General features: G+C 36.7%; 3 protein-coding genes across 4 annotated transcripts in view; 2 read left to right on the forward strand and 1 right to left on the reverse strand.

The window, feature by feature from the left end:
* Positions 1-12,235, forward strand: part of bent (projectin protein bent) — a 102,522-nt gene extending 90,287 nt beyond the window's left edge. The window contains 24 exon segments of the mRNA XM_085482531.1: positions 2-257; positions 451-785; positions 892-1,007; positions 1,168-1,452; positions 1,533-1,672; positions 1,803-2,066; positions 2,243-2,859; positions 3,088-4,186; positions 4,378-5,603; positions 5,837-5,970; positions 6,110-6,317; positions 6,824-6,976; positions 7,062-7,288; positions 7,435-7,725; positions 7,900-8,271; positions 8,470-8,526; positions 9,031-9,179; positions 9,406-9,526; positions 9,620-9,762; positions 10,033-10,189; positions 10,307-10,381; positions 10,384-10,623; positions 10,857-10,970; positions 11,098-12,235. Of these exon segments, the coding sequence (XP_085338657.1) occupies positions 2-257; positions 451-785; positions 892-1,007; positions 1,168-1,452; positions 1,533-1,672; positions 1,803-2,066; positions 2,243-2,859; positions 3,088-4,186; positions 4,378-5,603; positions 5,837-5,970; positions 6,110-6,317; positions 6,824-6,976; positions 7,062-7,288; positions 7,435-7,725; positions 7,900-8,271; positions 8,470-8,526; positions 9,031-9,179; positions 9,406-9,526; positions 9,620-9,762; positions 10,033-10,189; positions 10,307-10,381; positions 10,384-10,623; positions 10,857-10,970; positions 11,098-11,300 (6,982 nt within the window). The 3' untranslated portion in view covers positions 11,301-12,235.
* Positions 12,236-13,427: 1,192 nt separating this feature from the next.
* Positions 13,428-19,380, forward strand: part of LOC114932368 (uncharacterized) — a 28,093-nt gene continuing 22,140 nt past the window's right edge. For both annotated transcript variants that reach the window (XM_085482536.1, XM_029304534.2), the window contains exon 1: positions 13,428-14,148. The gene's annotated coding sequence lies outside the window, so the exon portion shown is untranslated. The remainder of the gene's footprint in view (positions 14,149-19,380) is intronic.
* On the reverse strand, positions 15,745-19,268 carry LOC146723311 (uncharacterized). The gene is made up of 5 exons (XM_085482657.1): positions 19,151-19,268; positions 18,556-18,814; positions 16,063-16,195; positions 15,890-15,972; positions 15,745-15,800 (listed from the first exon to the last, which is right to left on the reverse strand). Exons 1-4 carry the CDS (start codon positions 19,266-19,268, stop codon positions 15,922-15,924), a joined length of 561 nt encoding a protein of 186 aa, XP_085338783.1. The 3' UTR covers positions 15,745-15,800; positions 15,890-15,921.

Here is a 19,380-nt window from a genome sequence, read left to right on the forward strand (position 1 = left end):
GTCTGGTGGTGAAGAACGCGAAACGTTCGGATGGAGGCCAATACAGACTTCAATTGCGCAACTCGTCCGGCTTCGATACAGCGACTGTCAATGTCAAAGTCCTCGATCGTCCTGCTCCACCTGAGAATCTCCGTGCGGATGAATTCGGCGGTGACGCTCTTACTCTTTTCTGGAATCCACCCAAGGATAATGGCGGTGCTGATATCACTAACTATGTAATTGAGAAGAAGGAACCGAAGGCCGCCACGTGGTCTAAGGTAAGAAATATAAAAAAATCATGAAATATCAAGATTAAAGATACATTATTCTTTAGTTTATATGAAATACATTATTTTTTTTATGAGAGAAAAAACTAATAAAAAAAAATAGAGAACATAGAAAGTCTGAAATTATCTTTGGCTTGAATATACATGCAATAATACTGGAGTCTAAGGAGAAAAACACTTACAGGTGAGCAGCTACGTTACGACGCCGTTTGTGCGGGTCAGAAATCTGACAGTCGGTCAAGTGTACGAGTTCCGAGTAATGGCCGAAAATCAGTATGGCACATCAGACCCGGCGACGACGACCGATCCGATCAAGGCACGACATCCGTTCGATCCGCCAGGTCCTCCTGGCGCGCCTCGCAGCGTGGAAACCACCGAGGACAGCATCACCATCACCTGGAGCAAGCCGCGTAACGACGGCGGTTCGCCGATCCTCGGTTACGTCGTCGAAAAGCGTCTCCTGAGCGAGGACAAGTGGGTCAAGGCCACGCCGGCTCTGGTGCACGATACCACTTACAAGTGAGCGATGTATTTGCGTTACTCTTCCCCTCTACGTGTTTTTACCTTACTTTGTTAGAAGATGAGTCAACGAAGTGTTTTACTAATTCTCTTGTCAATCTTACAGAGTTACCGGACTGATCGAGAATCATGATTATGAATTCCGCGTAGCTGCAGAAAATGCTGCTGGCCGTGGACCTTGGAGCTCCAACTCTGACGTTATTCGCGCCAGTGCAGCTCCATGTAAGTATACCTGCATCTTCTTTACAGATTTTCTTACAAATTTAAAAAATTATTATATATGTATTAATATAATTTTCTATCATCATTAATTTTCTATCGGCATTAATCTGCCGATGAACTTTGCGGATATAATTTGACATGTTAAATTATTTTGTTACAGTCCCACCAAAGATCACGAGCGATCTCAGCATCCGTGACATGACCGTCATCGCAGGAGAACCGTTTACCATCACGGTGCCTTATACAGCCAATCCTAGACCAAAGCCTAACTGGTCCATCAACGGCGAGGAGGTTCTCACTGGCGAGAGGATCAAGTTCGAGACGACCGATGTGGCCTCGCAGTACATCAACAAGAAGGCGCAGAGGTCGGACACTGGCACGTACACCATATACCTCACGAACACCGTTGGTACCGACTCCGCCTCGTGCAAGGTCCTCGTTGTCGGTGAGTTTATATTATATATTTTTTGCGTCATTTGATTTTACAAGTTATACATGATGTATTATAAAATGATTTCTTTTTAGATAAACCGTCGCCGCCGCTGGCACCCTTGGACATCTCCGATATCACTCCGGAAACCTGTACGCTGACATGGAAACCGCCTTTCGACGATGGCGGTTCACCGATCACAAATTACATCGTGGAGAAACTGGATCCAGCCGGCGTAAGTTCAATAGAGGGACATAATGATCAGAGAAATAATTTTATTTTTCTCTTCCGATATAAAGTGCCGTCATTATCACATAGACAGATATTGGTAAGATATTTTCATTGGTTTTTTGAATCTCTTTCAGTTCTGGGTGAAGCTCAGCAGCTTCGCCAGGAGCACGCATTATGACGTAATCGGTCTGGAACCAAATCGCACATACAATTTCCGCGTAAGAGCGGAGAATCAGTACGGAGTATCCGAACCACTTCAGGCTGACGAGCCGATAACGGCCAAGTTCCCGTTCACGGTACCGGATCCACCTGGACAGCCACGTGTCATCGATTGGGACACCTCGAATGCGACTGTGGTCTGGTCGAGACCACTGTCCGATGGTGGATCTCGCATTCAGGTGTGTATAAACAAGGAAAAAATCATTGACATCTTTATAAATAATTATACACCAATTTTATAAATTATACAAATTTTTTAGACTCTAATACTTTAAAAATATACATACTTCTTTTGTAACATCTTGCAGTATTTTTTGATGGGCTTGAAATAATCAAGAAAAAATCTGGATTACAGGGCTACAAGATCGAATTCCGCGATCCCGCTGAGGACGTGCAATGGCGTGTGGCAAACGACTACCTCTTCAAGGACACCACTTACGTGTGCTACGGTCTATTGAGCGGCCACGAATACGAGTTCAGAATCCGCGCGAAGAACGCGGCCGGTTTCAGCAAACCTAGCCCGCCGTCCGCGCCGTTCAGACTCAAGAGCAAGTTCAACGTGCCGTCACCACCCGGCACGCCGCAGGTCACCAAGGTCGGCAAAAACTACGTCGATCTGCGATGGGAACCGCCCGTGTCCGACGGCGGCAGCAGGATCACCGGCTACGTAATCGAGAAGCGCGAAGTGGGTAGCGCGATGTGGGCCAAGTGCAACGAGTACAACGTCGTCGACACCGAATACACAGTCATGCATCTGATCGAGCGGGGTGACTACGAGTTCAGGGTCTTCGCGGTGAACGCGGCCGGCAGGTCCGAGCCGAGCTCGTGTACTACTCCAGTGAAGATCTGCGAGGTCGAGGGTGGCGAGAAGCCGGAGTTTATCAGGAATCTACCCATCAGCCAAATCATACCGCTCGGCAAGACCCTCGTCCTCGAGTGCGAGGCCACGGGTAAACCAGTGCCGACTGCCAGGTTAGTCGGAATGAATATCTAATATCCACTTTTCAGTCGTATTTGTCAGGATGAAAATGATTAATTTGATTAAAATAATATATATATATATATATATATATATATATATGTGTGTAATATTATAATATTATATTGTATATATTAATATGTAGATAATATACAGATAATATTAATATTAACTGGATTAAGATGATATTAATATTGAAATAAAAATTTTAATATGTATAGGTGGCTGAAGAACGGCCGCGAGATTACCCTAGGCGGCCGCTTCCGTGCCGAGTCGATAAACGGCATCTACAGACTAGTCATCTCCGAGGTGTGGGATGCGGATGACGGGGATTACAGCTGCCAGATATCGAACCAGCTCGGCGTCGCCGCGACCACGTGTCGCCTAAAGATCGGCACGCCGCCGCGCATCGAGCGCATGCCTGGCGATCTCTATCTGCCGGAGGGCGACAACACGAAGATCAAGATCTACTACAGCGGCGATCAGCCGATGGAGGTGACGCTGAAGAAGGATGGTCATAAGATCGTAGAGACCACGCACATCAAGTACACAGTCTTCGACGAGTATCTCATCATCTTCATCAAGGACATCCAGAAGGATGATGCTGGCACGTACGATCTATCCATTTCCAACGACAGCGGCAGCGTGAGTGCGTCCTTCACCGTGTACATCACTGGGTTACCTGGACCGCCAACTGGACCGCTCGACGTTTCCGATATTGATAAACACACGTGCACTCTATCCTGGCACCCGCCCAAGTACGACGGCGGTCTTCGAATCACTCATTACGTGGTGGAGCGTCGTGACGTCAGCCACACGCACTGGATCATTGTATCGTCCTTCTGCAAGGACACGACCTTTGTCGTGCAGGGTCTTACCGAGGGTCAGGAATACCTCTTCCGGGTGATGGCGGCCAACGATAACGGCATGGGTCCGCCGTTAGAAGGTACCAATCCCATCAAAGCCAAGGCACCGTTTGATCCACCGGGACCACCCGGTACGCCCAAGGTCATCGAGGTCGGCGGCGACTTTGTCAATCTCTCGTGGGAAAAACCGGAAACTGACGGCGGTGCTAAGATTCAGGGTTACTGGATCGATAAGAGAGAGGTCGGCGGTCAGGCCTGGCAGCGCGTGAACGTCAGCATCTGCCTGCCGACGCAAATCAACATCAGCAATCTGATTGAAGGAAGGCAATACGAGTTCCGAGTGTTCGCTCAGAACGTGGCTGGACTCAGTACCGAGTCAAAGGCCTCGACCTCCGTGAAGATCGTCGATCCACAGGCGGCGAAGCCTCCGGAGATTGTTCAACCTCTCAACAGGGTTCGTGTTTCCTCAATTTGTATCTTGATTGCAAACAATTTTATAGTAGCTCAAGTTCATACATTTATATTATAAATTTAAACATATTAAATAATAAATAAATAATAATTATTTTAAAGATCCTTATTGGATTCAGATCTTGCGTCTTTATTGTAAAACAATTTGAATAATTTTTACATTTATCTCCCCAGGTAAATTGCGTCCAGAATCACAACGCTCACTTCCAATGCAAGATCATTGGCACGCCGAAGCCGAGCATCACGTGGTTCAAGGGCGCTCGGGAGATCGTGAGCGGCAGCCGCTACAACATTTACTCCGAGGGTGACACCCACAATCTCATCATCCACGACGTGTTTGGCGAGGACGCCGACGAGTACTTCTGCCGCGCGGCGAACAAGTGCGGCGTGAAATCCACTAAGGGCGAGCTCTTCATCAAGACGCCACCCAGACTGAATGTACCGCCGCGATTCCGCGACACCGCCTTCTTCGACAAGGGTGTGAACGTCGTCATCAAGATCCCGTTCACCGGCTATCCGAAACCGAAGATCACATGGGTGCGCGAGGGCGAGGTGATCGAGTCCGGCGGTCATTACTCCGTGGAGGTGAAGGAACGTCATGCCGTGTTGACGATCCGCGACGGCAGCCGCATCGACTCCGGCCCGTATCGCATCACCGCCGAGAACGACCTCGGCCAGGACACGGCGATCATCAAGATCCAAATCAGCGATCGTCCAGACCCGCCGAGGTTCCCGCAGGTGGATAACATCGGTCACGACTCGCTGGCGGTCAGCTGGAAGCCGCCCTTGTGGGACGGCGGTAGCAACATCACCAACTACGTCGTGGAGAAGCGCGAGCACCCGATGAGCAGCTGGATCCGGGCCGGTAACACTAGGTTCTGCACCTTGGCGGTGACCGGTCTGAGCCCTGGGCATCAGTACGATTTCCGGGTGTCCGCGGAGAACATCTACGGCCGGTCCGATCCGAGCGAGGTGACGCCGCTGATCAGCACGAAGGGCGTGATCAAGCGCGAGTTCAAGAAGAAGGAGTACGAGGTGGACGCGACCGGGAAGAAGATTCGCGGACGCGACGACGAGAAGCCGCGCGACTACGACCAGTTTGTCTTTGACGTCTACAGCAAGTACGTGCCCCAGCCGGTCGAGATCAAGCACACGTCGGTCTACGACAAGTACGACATCCTCGAGGAGATCGGCACCGGCGCTTTCGGCGTGGTGCACCGTTGCCGCGAGAGGACCACCGGCAACATATTCGCCGCCAAGTTTATCCCAGTGTCCCACGTGATGGAGAAGGAGCTGATCAGGAAGGAGATCGACATCATGAATCAGCTGCACCATCCCAAGCTGATCAACCTGCACGACGCCTTCGAGGACGACGACGAGATGGTGCTGATCTTTGAGTTGTAAGTATCCACTTTGGACGGAAGAGAATAATTATAGAAAATGAAACTAGTTTATGATTATTATAAAAACAGCTATGTTATTAAATATATAATTAAATAGAAGTCATTTGAAATATAATTAATATAAATATCAAATAAATATAAAATGATGTTAGAAAGGATTCTTGCGATTCGAGCTTCAAGCTGTGACGAGTTTGCGTTATATCCTTGATCTCGATCATTTGTCTCGTTAGCCTGTCCGGCGGTGAATTGTTCGAGAGGATCACGGCCGAAGGTTATACCATGTCCGAAGCGGAGGTCATTAATTATATGAGGCAGATCTGCGAGGGCGTCAAGCATATGCACGAAAAGAACATCATCCATCTAGGTGAGATGATGATATTAAAAGATCATTTTTTTTCCAGAAAAACACAGCTATTTTATTAATATTTTATTTTAAACATATAATTAAATAATTTTAATATATATATAATTAATATAAATTAAAAATATGCGATTGTTTTCAGATATCAAGCCCGAGAACATTATGTGCCAAACTCGCAACAGCACTAACGTAAAACTGATCGATTTTGGTCTGGCTACTAAACTCGATCCGAACGAAGTAGTAAAGATCAGCACAGGAACAGCCGAGTTCGCCGCTCCCGAGATCGTCGAACGCGAGCCGGTTGGTTTTTATACCGACATGTGGGCTTGCGGCGTCCTAGCTTATGTTTTGTGAGTAGATCTTTTTTTGCAATCTGATGTGTGTAAAGGAACATATTAAACATATTAAATTTTCCTAGAAATATTGCATTGAAATGCATGCAACATCTTACATTTTAGTAACATCATGTAGGTATGTAATTAATATGGAAGATTGTAAAAATTATAGTGATTGCAGAGGAAAAAGGCGAAAAGTTCGAATAACTAAATCAAATTTTTTATAATTAATTGCAACTAGTTATCTAGTTAACTAGTTGTTCATAGCACAAAATATAATAAAACAGCAATTAAATTTAAATAAAAAAGATATTTGATTTATTACCATCAGAATTTTATTCATATTTCCGATTGTAATATTTAATTTATTTTTAATTAATATTATTTTTTTGCGCAGTTTTGACATTATTGAAATAAAGTTTTTAAAAATGAAAAAATACATTCATATTTATGAGAAGAAAAATGTTTTTCAAAGAAGAAGAATCTGTACCGAAATATTCTAGTATGCATTGTTTGCACAGATTGAGTGGCCTTTCGCCGTTCGCGGGCGACAACGACATCGAGACCCTGAAGAACGTGAAGGCGTGTGACTGGGACTTCGACGAGGAGGCGTTCCGCGACGTTTCCGAGGAAGGCAAAGATTTCATCAGACGGCTACTAATTAAAAACAAAGAGTACGGTCTCTGCTATATTCCATATATTATATTCTATATAAACTGTCAAATTTCTTTATCATTCCTGCGTATCCTCATCTTCCAGGAAGCGCATGACAGCGCACGAGTGTCTCCTTCATCCGTGGTTGACCGGCGATCATAGTAAATGGACCAATCCGATCGCCAGCAGCCGTTACCTCAGCATTAGGGACAGATTGCGTGCTAAGTATGAAAATTGGGACAAGTATGTCCTTCCCATTGGCCGCCTAGCCGAGTACTCGTCGCTCAGGAAGCTCTTGATCGAGAAGTACAGAATCTATGATTCTTGCTTCGGTGAGTGTAATTAATATTTTTTTACAACACAATACTGTAATATGCGTAAAATATAATAAATATAATAAATGTGAGTATTTGATGAAAATAATAAAAAATTTATCAAAATCCTAATTCTTTGAATTTATAATTAATATTTTTTACAGATCGCCGACAAGCTGCGCCCAGATTCGTCATCAAGCCGCAAAGTGCATTCGCCTACGAAGGACAGAGCGTGAAGTTCACTTGCCGCGTGATCGCGATCGCGACACCGACACTGACCTGGTCGCACAATAATCAGGAACTACGACAGTCCGTGAAATTCATGAAACGATATCACGACGACGATTACACCTTCATCATCAACAGAGTTAAGTTGGAAGACCGAGGAGAGTACATCATACGCGCGGAGAATCACTATGGCTATCGCGAGGAGGTTGTCTTCCTTAATGTACAACGTAAGCGTTTCCTCCATCAAAACTTTACGTAGATACATCTGCAACTCTGCGATATTTGATGACACCATTTGGTACATCTAATTAATATAAAATATTTAAAAATTTAATATACTTACATATTCATTTTTAAAATTTATTTGATACTCTAAAACCTCTGTCTCTTCGTTTCTTCAGCATTGCCGAGAGAAATTCCAAAGTACAGGCCCGAGCTGCATCCGGTACGCAGACGAGAACCGCTCGGCTACAATGTCTGGCTGGAGATGATCGAGTCGGCGCCAAGCTTCACCTTCCTGCTGCGACCACGTGTCATGCAGATCAGACAGACATGCAAGCTGCTCTGCTGCTTGAGCGGTAACCCACCGCCTGTTGTAAAATGGTACAAGGATAGAGAGGAGTTATCCAAATATAACTATCCTATGAGCAACGCCGACGGAGTCGTCACAATGGAGATTATTGATTGTAAACCAGAAGACAGTGGCAAATATCGCTGCGTGGCTAGCAACAAGCACGGCAAGGACGAGACCAGTTGTGTGGTCATCGTAGAAGGTACAAAATAAATAAGTAATTACATATTGAATCAAACAAATAAAATATTACTCAAGATGTAAATTATAAAATATTAATTGAAAAGTATTTTATATATGCAATTTTTAGGAATGTAATGGTACTTCATGTACTTTCTATGTAAATAATTAATTTAAAATTTGCTGATGAGACATACCTCATTGAGCGTTTGTGTTGTAGGCACTGGAGAAACGGAGGAGCAAGTAAAATTAGCGCACGATTTCCTACATTCCGGAGGTAGAGCTGTTTCAGAGCTTACCCCGTTTGTGTGCAATCCTTTTCCTCTGTTATTACAAACAATGCTTCATTAGCCGATAGATTACCTTATTTATTCGTCTGTGTGTCTACGTGTATATTGTCAAGCTTTTTCCATTAGAAATCATAAGTATTGCACATATACACGCCATTACATAGTCACCATACTAGCTCTACATACAGATTATTTAACATTACATTTTTATTTACGTTATTCAGAGCTATTCGTACAACTGAAATTTTATTTTTCCATTTCAGATACATTTAGAAAATAATGATTTCTTCAATTAGTTCACGTAGTTTATTTCTCTTAATTTATACATATATACGTACTTTATGTTGAATTAACTTTCTTGTTTATTTTATAGTTATATTTTTTACTTTTATAATTTTTTATTTGCAGTGAAAATTTGTAAGTCTTGTGAATTATATTTTGCTATCTTACTAAAATGTATTATATTTAGTAACGAATGATTTTATTTTAAGATCGAAGGTATATCGAGCAACCACTGAAACAAGCACCACCGCCAATCGTGACGGTCGCCAAGTCCAGCGGTTACAGCGGCTACAGTTCCACCACTCAAGGTCAATCTTCCTACAATGCCAAACACAATTCCACGACTTCTTCCTATAAGGTACATAAACATATTTTAGATATTCTTTGCTTTTTATCATATCAAATAAATTTTATTTGTAAATCTCTTAGAGAAAAATATTATTATTATTTATTATAAAATATATAATAAATTTAAAGAGAGGTATAATTTATATATGTATGAACAATATTTAAAATGTTTTATACACAACTTAATATTATTATTTAAAAATATTACTAATACATATTTTTATACACGATAGCAGGATAGCTCCAGCGTTAAAATTAACGAATCCTCCGACAAACGGAGCGTGAAAAAGTACGGCTCGAAGCTCGACACCACCGGAAGTCCGTCTCGATCTAGGAGCTCGACAAAAGAACTCGTCTGTAAGGATACCGTTTTATCATGCAATAATTTTAATGAATAATTTAATGAATATTTAGTGTATTCTTAATTTTATTGTCGTACGAATGTTAAAGTACCCTCCGACGACTCGATGAGAACGCCGCAATTCACTCAGAAGCTAAAGAACCTCACGATAAACGACGGCGAACAGCTGGAGCTTAAGGTCAAGGTTGATGGCGACCCGGAACCACAGATCACTTGGAGTAAAGACGGCAAGGTAGACAGATCATTTTGAAATCCCATGATAAAATCTTATCATATATATTTGCCAATATAATTTATTATAGTTTATATTTTTTATTATAAATTAAATTTATGGATAAAATTATGCAAAATAATTAAAATAATATTAATTAATGCAAAATAATTAAAATAATTAAAATTAAATTTTAAAAAATGTTGAGATAATTATATGAATTAATCGCGTTAAAAATTTGCGTGGATGAAAACATTAATTCTTATTAACGATCATGTTTATCTATTATAGCTACTTAGCTCATCGGAGATCATCGATCTCAAATATAAGAACGGAGTAGCTGTTCTCACGATCAATGAGATATTCCCTGAGGATGAAGGCGAGTACACGTGTCTCGCGACCAACAGCATCGGTAGTGATACGACATCCTGCAAACTGACCGTAAAAGGTAAGGACATTTTATGTCATTGGAATTAAACAAGATGAGTGACAAACACTCTTCTATCTTCAAATTCAAATGGAGGAGATACAATGTGAAACTTATGTTGTCTTTGTTCTTTCGCAGCCGTAGCGAACGCTGCCGGGAAAAAGACGAGCGACGACAAGTCGCCGAAGATCGTGGACCACCTGACGAGCATGTACGTAAGGATGGCGAAGCGGTGACGCTCAGCTGCCGAATAATCGGCGCTAAGAAGTTCGACGTGGTATGGCTGCACAACAACAAGGAGATCAAGCCTAGCAAAGACTTCCAGTACACTAGCGAAGCTAACATCTACAAGCTAGTCATCGCCGAAATATTCCCCGAGGACTCCGGCACTTACACGTGCGAAGCTTTCAATGACGCAGGAGAGAGCTACTCGTCGTGCACGTTAAACGTACTCGGTAAGGATTTAATCGACGATCCTCAGTTATGCAAGTATATGAAGAGTAGAGCTTTAGTATCTTCATTTTTATCAACTAAGATTATCAACATTGTCAAAAAAATACTTTTATATTTTAAAAATAAATCGTACTTGAAGAATTTAAGTTGAAAATATGATCACTAAGCTATTCCTGATGAAGCTTTCTTATAAAAGAGAGATATAGAATGAATTATAATCAAAATTAATTTTTAGCTCAAAATGAAGAGCCGAAGAGCCCAGCGTTCGCGACATTCCCGCAGTCTGCAACAGTGAGCGAAGGCGAGTCGGTGACTTTCACGTGCAAGACTGATACCGCGCCTTTGAAAGGTATAAAAATGTTTCCCAATAATATATTCAATCGTTTTACGGAGTTTAAGTATATCATATCAATTATTTCCTTTTCACTCTCCCTTCCAACGTAGCAATTAAATGCTAATAAATGCGAATTTTCCAGTGACCTGGCTGAAGGACGGCAAGGCAATCCCCGAGACTAGTAGCAGATATCACTTCAGCTCGGACGGCAACACATCTTTCGAATTTGGCATCAAGACCTGCACGGCCAGCGACGTCGGTCAATATTTGGCACGCGCGATCGGACAAAAAGGCGAAACAAATTCGGCGTTCGCCCTCAATGTAGTCAACCCCGGCGAGCTGTGAAATCGATCCTAGTACCGGGATGATTGTACATCGCGAGCTCTGACAATCGAATCGAAGAATATCTACTCCAGTATATTTTTCGCGGAGGAAACACAAGATCTGTTTTTTTTCTTTTTTTTTATTGAGGAACACCCAATCTATCCAAAGATATGCGTTTTCTTCGAGAAGAATATATCTTGTATTCTTTATGCATTCGATTCGTAAACGTTGAACCATCTCCGGTTGATCTTTTCCGGCCTCTCAACTTTCGTGTGAAGCTTAACGAAAAATTATACGAATGGAAAACGACTCGTTGCGACGATCGTTTTAAGTCTACGACGTACAAAAATAAGGGGATATCGGAAGAAGACTAATATTCATTCTCTCTGTCTCTTTCTCTTTCTCTCGCGTATATTCTGTATGTAAATTATTTTGGAACACTGTATTCTCTTCCTGTGTGTTTTGTCATAAAATGTCGCATGTGTGAATCGCTCGAATCGTCGGGACGCGGTTTTACTTTTAACGAGACGATGATCCGAATAATTTCCGCGTCTCCGCACAAGCATTACGGATAGCACGCGCAACTTATTACGCTAAAATATTCGGCTTTGCTGTATCACACGACTCGGTATACACTCGATATTCAACGGGTGCGTCGCGATGGCATAATCGAAGAAAAAAAAACGAAATAGAACCAGAAATTTTTAAGATTATTCAACTCGCCCGAACGCGGTTTTCCCGGCAAGATTCTGCCAGCATCCTCGAGAACCATCAACATTATAAATCTTATCGGGAATTCTTCGATAGGGTCGCGAGAACGACGAATATTTATTTTTACGTGATTTACTATCGCAACGTGCCCTGCTATTCCACGTTAATGGTCGTGTCATACTTGTTTGAAGACTGCTTTCCGTCTCAGAAAAAATTTACGATAAAATAAAACATATGAATTAAAATGTGTCAAACTTATTATTATATTATTCCATCATATTAATATAGATTCTAAGTATAACTTTCCTATTAATTTCACAATTATCCTCAAATTTATAATAATCTGTAATCGTCGAATATCAATGAGAAAAGAAGATTTGACATATTTTTTGATATATACAGTTTGGTAATAGACAAAACAATTAGCGTTGATAAAAACTTTGATATAAAGAGTTTCATTTCAAAAATTCATACCAAGATTCTACATACTTGAAATAAAAAATCGTTCAAAGACGAAGCAATAAAAAAATAGCTAGAAAAAATATTTGATTAAGAGTAAAATATTGACACACGATATAGATTTTTATCTCGTAAAAATATACGTGCTTGAAGAAATCGACAACGTTTCACTCATCCCCTTTTTTGTATCAATTGAATATTCCATAAGTTTTTCCCTCTTATAAATTTCAGCTAAAATTACTGTAATATTACATAACAAAAAAATAGTATGCCAAGTGGAGCCTTAAGATCGGAACACATATAGTTTAATTAAATTTCACCGTAAAATGTGTACAATTATACGATCGATATGATGTTGCAAGTGCTTTGTAACTGTATATATATTTTATTCTCATAAGCAAACAACTCTGCACTATAATCACATCTTCTAATGTGTTACGCGTACTTGTAAGATATATGTTGGATTTTTGAAAGAAATATTTTTCCTCAGTTTTGAACATTATATATGATACTAGACAACACAAGCGCATGTTTCGCGCGCTCCTTTGCTATCATTTTTATTGTTCATTTTACAACTGTCAAATTTGTTGTTTGCTATAACTATAATTTTAATTTGCCGAATTATTATTATGTACATAATTTTAATTCCGGAATTTTTATTATGTACATAATTTTAAATCGCCAAATTTCTATTATATATACCTACATAATATTAATTGGCCGAATTTCAATTATGTACAATTCAATTATTTACATATAGAAATACTTACAATTATGCACATAATAGAAATTCAAGAATTAAAATTATGTATATAATGAAAAATGAAAAATTAAAATTATGTACGTAATTGAAATTCGGCGAATTAAAATTATGTATACTTGCTGATTATATTATTTACTATTTACGCGTGCAAAACTCCCGCGCGTAGTAACACATGAAATCGGCCGATTCTGACGTGACGTCACGACTCGCGACGTACTTCAGCCAGCGCCGCCACCGATCAGTCCGAGTTGAGCGGCGGAGGAGCAGAGTGCGTGTCGCGAATGCTCCGCGTCTCGTTTGGATTTCGTGCACGAGTAACGCGAATAAACGGGAGTGCAAGTCCGGGAGTGTCGTGTTTCAACGTGATGAACTGAATAATCTTCTGAAAGAACACCCGAGTGTCGACGGGGAGTCTCGAAGCTTCGCGAATTCGCGGAATTAGCAATAAGCTGGGTAGGAAGGAGGGGCGGGACTTATCGCTTGAGATATTGTTTTCTATTTAGACTGTATTTTGACATGTACAGTAACTCTCGTGCGGTATTTCGGCATTCGGAAGCGCGAATTCATCGAAATCAGCGATTCAAATTGTGGGAGAGTGCGGGAGACCGTTGCTTGAGATACTGTGATATCGAGATTCTCCGTGTCACAGTAAGATGGCGCACAAATGTCAATTCGCTAATGACACTTCGTTCACTTCGCGATATCACGAAATGCATTCGCGAGTGATCTTATTTTTTTCGTATCGTCCGTTTATTTCGAAGTGCATCTGTGTGTAGTGAAGTGCGATAAATAATTATTGCAAATATAAAATAATAGAAAAAACAGTGCAATGATCAGTGTCTGTGCCAAATCATATGGGATTATAGCAGAGTAGCAATGGAACATTAAAGCGGATATATTAAAGCAGAGAGATTTAGATAATCGATTCAACGCAATGTGAGTTTATTTTTTGTTTATGTTACATTGCTCGGAAAATAATGATTAACTGTTATTTATTATGTTTTTAGAAAAATAATAAAAAATTATATTGCGTTTACATATTTTCAATTTAAAAATATAAAAAAATTTTTTGACATATTCCCATCAAAATGATGTCATAATAATTACTGTGGCTATCTGGGAATATGTCAAAAAATTTTTTTATATTTTTAAATTGAAAATATGTAAACGCAATATAATTTTTTATTATTTTTCTGAAAACATAATAAATAACAGTTAATCATTTATAATTTTATTTTTAACATCAAAAATTTTGACATAAAAAATAATGTCATAATAATTACTGTGGCTATCTGGGTTAAAAATAAAATTATAAATTTATATATGTTACTATATAATATTAATGTTAGAATTGAAATTATTTTGCTAATAATGAATTTAAGAAAATATTAATAAAATAAAAAACGTAATTTTAACTAAATGTAGAAAATAAAACTAATATTAATTTGAAATAAGAAAATCGACGTTGGTAGAAATAGGCCTAAGCTGAATATATATTATGTAAAAAAAAACTTTATAATTATTTAAATGCTTAAATAAAGAGCACTAAAATTTTTTTTTTCCTGGGAGAAAATTACTGCAGTGACTTTTCTTTTTTTCAATTAACTAATATTAAAAACTAATATTGTAGGAAAAATAAAACTAACCTGAAGAAAAATAAAACTAATATGTCAGAGAGGAAAAATAATATTAATATTAGCAATAATAATACTAATCTGAGGAAAAAATATACTAATATTAGGAAAAATAAAATTAATATTAGGAAAAACAAAATTAATATTACGAAAAATAAAACTAATATTAGAAAAACTAATAATTAGGAAAAATGTATTTTTGGCAATTTCTAAAGTTAATACAAAATTGAGAAATGGCGCGCGCTTTCATTGTTCTAGTAATAACAAAAGATTCATGTAGAAAACTTTATTTTTTTGTTCGCATTTTCAGTAAAAGATTTAAATATTGAATTTTTATGCATTGCATAATTAATTAATATATTTTTTACGAACTATGATTGCAATAATTTTTGTATGCATGCCTCGCGCGCGCGCAATTTAGAATATAACTTATCGCTTTGCGTGCGTAATTATATTCGGTTAGAATAAACGAAATGATATATATATCTATATATACTATATTTTAGTATTTATAAGAAATTTGTACCCTATGGCGAAAATATTGTACCCCGACAAACGAACCTCCAACAAAGAAACTCCGAAATTCGTCGAATTTCTATTATGTTCATAATTTTGATTAAAAAATTTTTTTTTAATATATACAACGCATATGTTATTTAATACTAACAATGAGAGCTTTAATCAATCATTAAAATTCAAAAAATTATGTGTGTAGATGCTAGTACTAAATATTTATTTAAAAAATATTGTGCATTAGAGATATTCAAATTAACATAAATAAAAATAAAATTATATTTGTATTATGCTTTATTTTTTGTATTTAAAGTACAAGTTATGCGCACATTATTCAATTTCAATATTGTAAGGGTATAATGCGTAATAATATCTTAAATAATTTTTTCTATATTTTTTTATTTGCATGAAAAATGCAAAATTTTGCACTCGTATTATACACTAAAAATAGAAAATAGTTTTAATTTTTGTAATATATATGAAAAATATATAAACAGTAATAATTCTTTATTAAAGAACTATACACTTACCGTACTATTAGTTAATTCAAACTATTATAATCTTATCGCGTAGAATATATGACTGTAAAATAAGATATTGAGGCCTTCGCTAGCTGCAATCAAATATATCCTACTTATTAACTTATAATTTTGATATCCTATCTTTTAGACATATGTATATATATTTTACTATCTTCCTATACCGTAGCAAAACCCTCTATAGATGCATTATATATTCTACCGATGTTCACAGAAAAGGTTTTCATGCTTCTTTGTAACAGAAACAGTATTATTTTCTGTACACATACAGGAGTTAAATACCATCGAATATTATACCTAGAAAAAATTTACGAATTTTTCGATAAAATTTCTTAGATGTATTGAGGTTCTTAATCAGTAAACTTTAACATCTATACTTGTATAGAAATACTGATCCCAATATTTAAAACAACAATGGGAATCTTCATACATAACTGTTTTGTAGATATGTTTCTCTTACGCGGTAACAAATACTTGATGATTGTGATCCATTACAATTTGAGCAAAATAATTGGATAGAAACATATACACAAAAAAGATAGTCGTATTAATAAAAGATATTGAGATTTCATGAAGATTCTCTTTGGATGATGCAATCTGAAAAATTTAAGACAAACCTAAAATGTTTCGCAATAATAAAACAACAAAAGAGTAACTGTCTTGAACATAAGAATATTTTAATTAACTGCTGAATATGTGATTCTAGCTCTCAAATTATTATATATTACAATTCTCACAATTTTGAAAAATTTTCAGTTAAAATTGTAAAAAATATTTTATTTATTTTTATTTATTTCTAATTTTAATTTAATGTACTTTACTGCGTTATAATTCGTGTATGACTTGTTGGAGAGTTGTCTTGCAGTCAAATTAAATATCAGAACTTTCCATCTTTAAAAGGAATTTGTTATGTTGATTATTATGGTTTATTTATTGTGTTGAATAATTCGATATTCATGTATAAATACAAGATTTATAATGAAAAAATTGTGAATTAGGATTTAACAATGTATTAAATATTTTTTGAGATTTTTTTCAAATTTAAGAATTTGCAGGGTTGCTAAAGACGAGTTTTAATATTTAATATATTTAATATTTTTATTTGTGAATCTTATTAACCACAATTTTAACAAAATAAATTTCAATTTAACGTATAAGACGGGCAACAAGAGCCAAATCGCGGATGACAATGCGTTATCCTAACGAAACTAAATAATTTTCCGTTAGAATTAAATACCGGTGCACAAGGCACCAAATTTTACTTGGACACGGCCAAGATTTTAAAATATGAAATAATCTCATATTTGAGATTTAATTTCAATATTGAAATTAAATCTCAAATATGAGATTATTTCATATTTTAAAATCTTGGCCGTGTCCAAGTAAAATTTGGTGCCTTGTGCACCGGTATTTAATTCTAACGGAAAATTATTTAGTTTCGTTAGGATAACGCATTGTCATCCGCGATTTGGCTCTTGTTGCCCGTCTTATACGTTAAATTTATATTTATATTACGGAGCCTTGTTAAAACTCTTAAAATAAATTTCACTTAAAAAATTAAAAATTCTCACATCATATTTAACTTTGATTGAAACAAAACTTTTCCAATGTATCATGTACCAGAATTATAATGCGCGTAATTTAAGAAATACAGTACATTAAAATAGTATATAATAATATATAATAAGAAACTTTATGTAACTTTATTGGAAATTTTTTTCGAAATTGCCACATGATAAAAATTTGGAGGTCGAAATTGTAAAAGAAAACTACGGAACGAATACTCTGATTCTTATGTTTTTTTAATTGAATTATAATTATGTAATCAATTTTTTATGCGATTTAACTGTACATCAAATGTGAATATAACAAATAGCAAGATTATTTTTTTTTATTTTGTTACTTGGAGTTACTATAGATTTTATTTAAAAATACAGATAATTTTTATGCAGTGTTAATTAATCATAAATATCGATTTAATATTATAATTCTCTTTTAGAATGAAAAAAATACGAAATTTGTTTAAAAATTAAATTAAGATCCTCACGAAACTTAATAGAAGAGTAACATAATTACACATAATAATGAAACAACCGTATATTCTTGTATATCTTTGGGAAACCATGAAGCGCTTGTTCAAAAGTAGATTTAATTAAAATCTAAAACTTACTCGAAACAGATTGAAACTGATGGTGAGTACTCCAAATATTATTAAAAAGAAAAACATTATTTCACAATTGGATTGGAAGAGTGTGGACAATCTTTAAAAATAGAAATGTGTAATTATATGTACCATATATAGAATAAAAAAGCTCGCATATTATGGAGTGTACAAACTTCATAGCTTGTCGATGAATGTCTATAGCACAAATTAAACCCTTGCATATCAAAATATTTTTTCTGAAATTAACATTTTGTAGCATATTGATACTCATTGCACATTCGAGACGATAACTATAAATAACGTTTATGTATAGTAATTGCAGATTAGATTAACGTACTAATTTATATATGTATGTGTAATAATTAATAGTATATTAAGAAAAAAAGATATTAAATACTTTTATGATTAAATTTAATCTGTTTTGCTTAAATATTCGTTTGAAAATTTTACATTATCCGAATCTTTATAGTCGTTGTCACGTTCACGTTTATACCTGGCAATTGTAAACATTCCACAAGTAAATTGGAGATATGTAAGCATTATTGTTCCTATCGCTACCATTGAAATCATAGCGATGCAAAATGATGCAATGTAGTGTAGCAATATTAAATAAAAATACTTCTCTTGATTGATGAAATATTCCACGATTAGCACGTGTTGTGAGCGAGTGAAGTTTGTCCGTAAAATAATGTTAAAAATATCCGGTAAAAATGGTAATAAAATAAAACTCAACACGACGAAAGTGATAAGTGCTGCAAAAAATATTAATTGATAAAAAAGATAATTATAATTTAAATTTCTGCCATATATATTTTTTACATTGATTAACACTTCATTATCTCACACTTAAACGTATCTTTACTACACAATTTAAACTTTAATTTTTTTCACTTGTGATTGATTTTTACTGTGCAATTAAGTTACTTTGTCATTTTATTCGAAGTTATTTGAAAATATTTGTTATTTGTTGCTTATTATGTAAAAAAAGAAATTGTAATCCTTTATCGAAATTAATGTTTTGAAGTGAATTTTGAGAGCTCTTGCAAACTAAAAAGGATCTGTGACCGTAGGCGAAAAAATGATCTTACTTGTAAGTAAAATAGTATAACGTTTGGCAATATATCTATATTCGTCAATAATAGCAATTTCATTTGCATTTTTTAATTTATTACATGCATGGAACAGTTGTTCGAACATATCCTTCATCTTTCAATATTTTATATCATGTTTATATATGGGCATAAAAAATAACAAGGTTAAAAAAGATTGTTTAACAATTTTACAAGACAATATTTACCATATCTGACGAATAAGCTGT

This window comes from Nylanderia fulva, unplaced genomic scaffold (genome assembly GCF_048542155.1).
Source record: "Nylanderia fulva isolate GAGA-0341 unplaced genomic scaffold, ASM4854215v1 Scaffold21, whole genome shotgun sequence".
NCBI lineage: Eukaryota > Metazoa > Arthropoda > Insecta > Hymenoptera > Formicidae > Nylanderia > Nylanderia fulva.

Coding starts and splice junctions, on each gene's coding strand:
- LOC146723311 (XM_085482657.1), bottom strand. CDS start 19,268: ATGAAGGATATGTTCGAACAACTGTTCCATGCATGTAATAAATTAAAA. Junction 16,196..18,555: donor GGAATGTTTACAATTGCCAG/GTATAAACGTGA, acceptor AATTTTTTCTAG/GTATAATATTCGATGGTATT. Junction 15,973..16,062: donor CTATAGAGGGTTTTGCTACG/GTATAGGAAGAT, acceptor ATTTGATTGCAG/CTAGCGAAGGCCTCAATATC.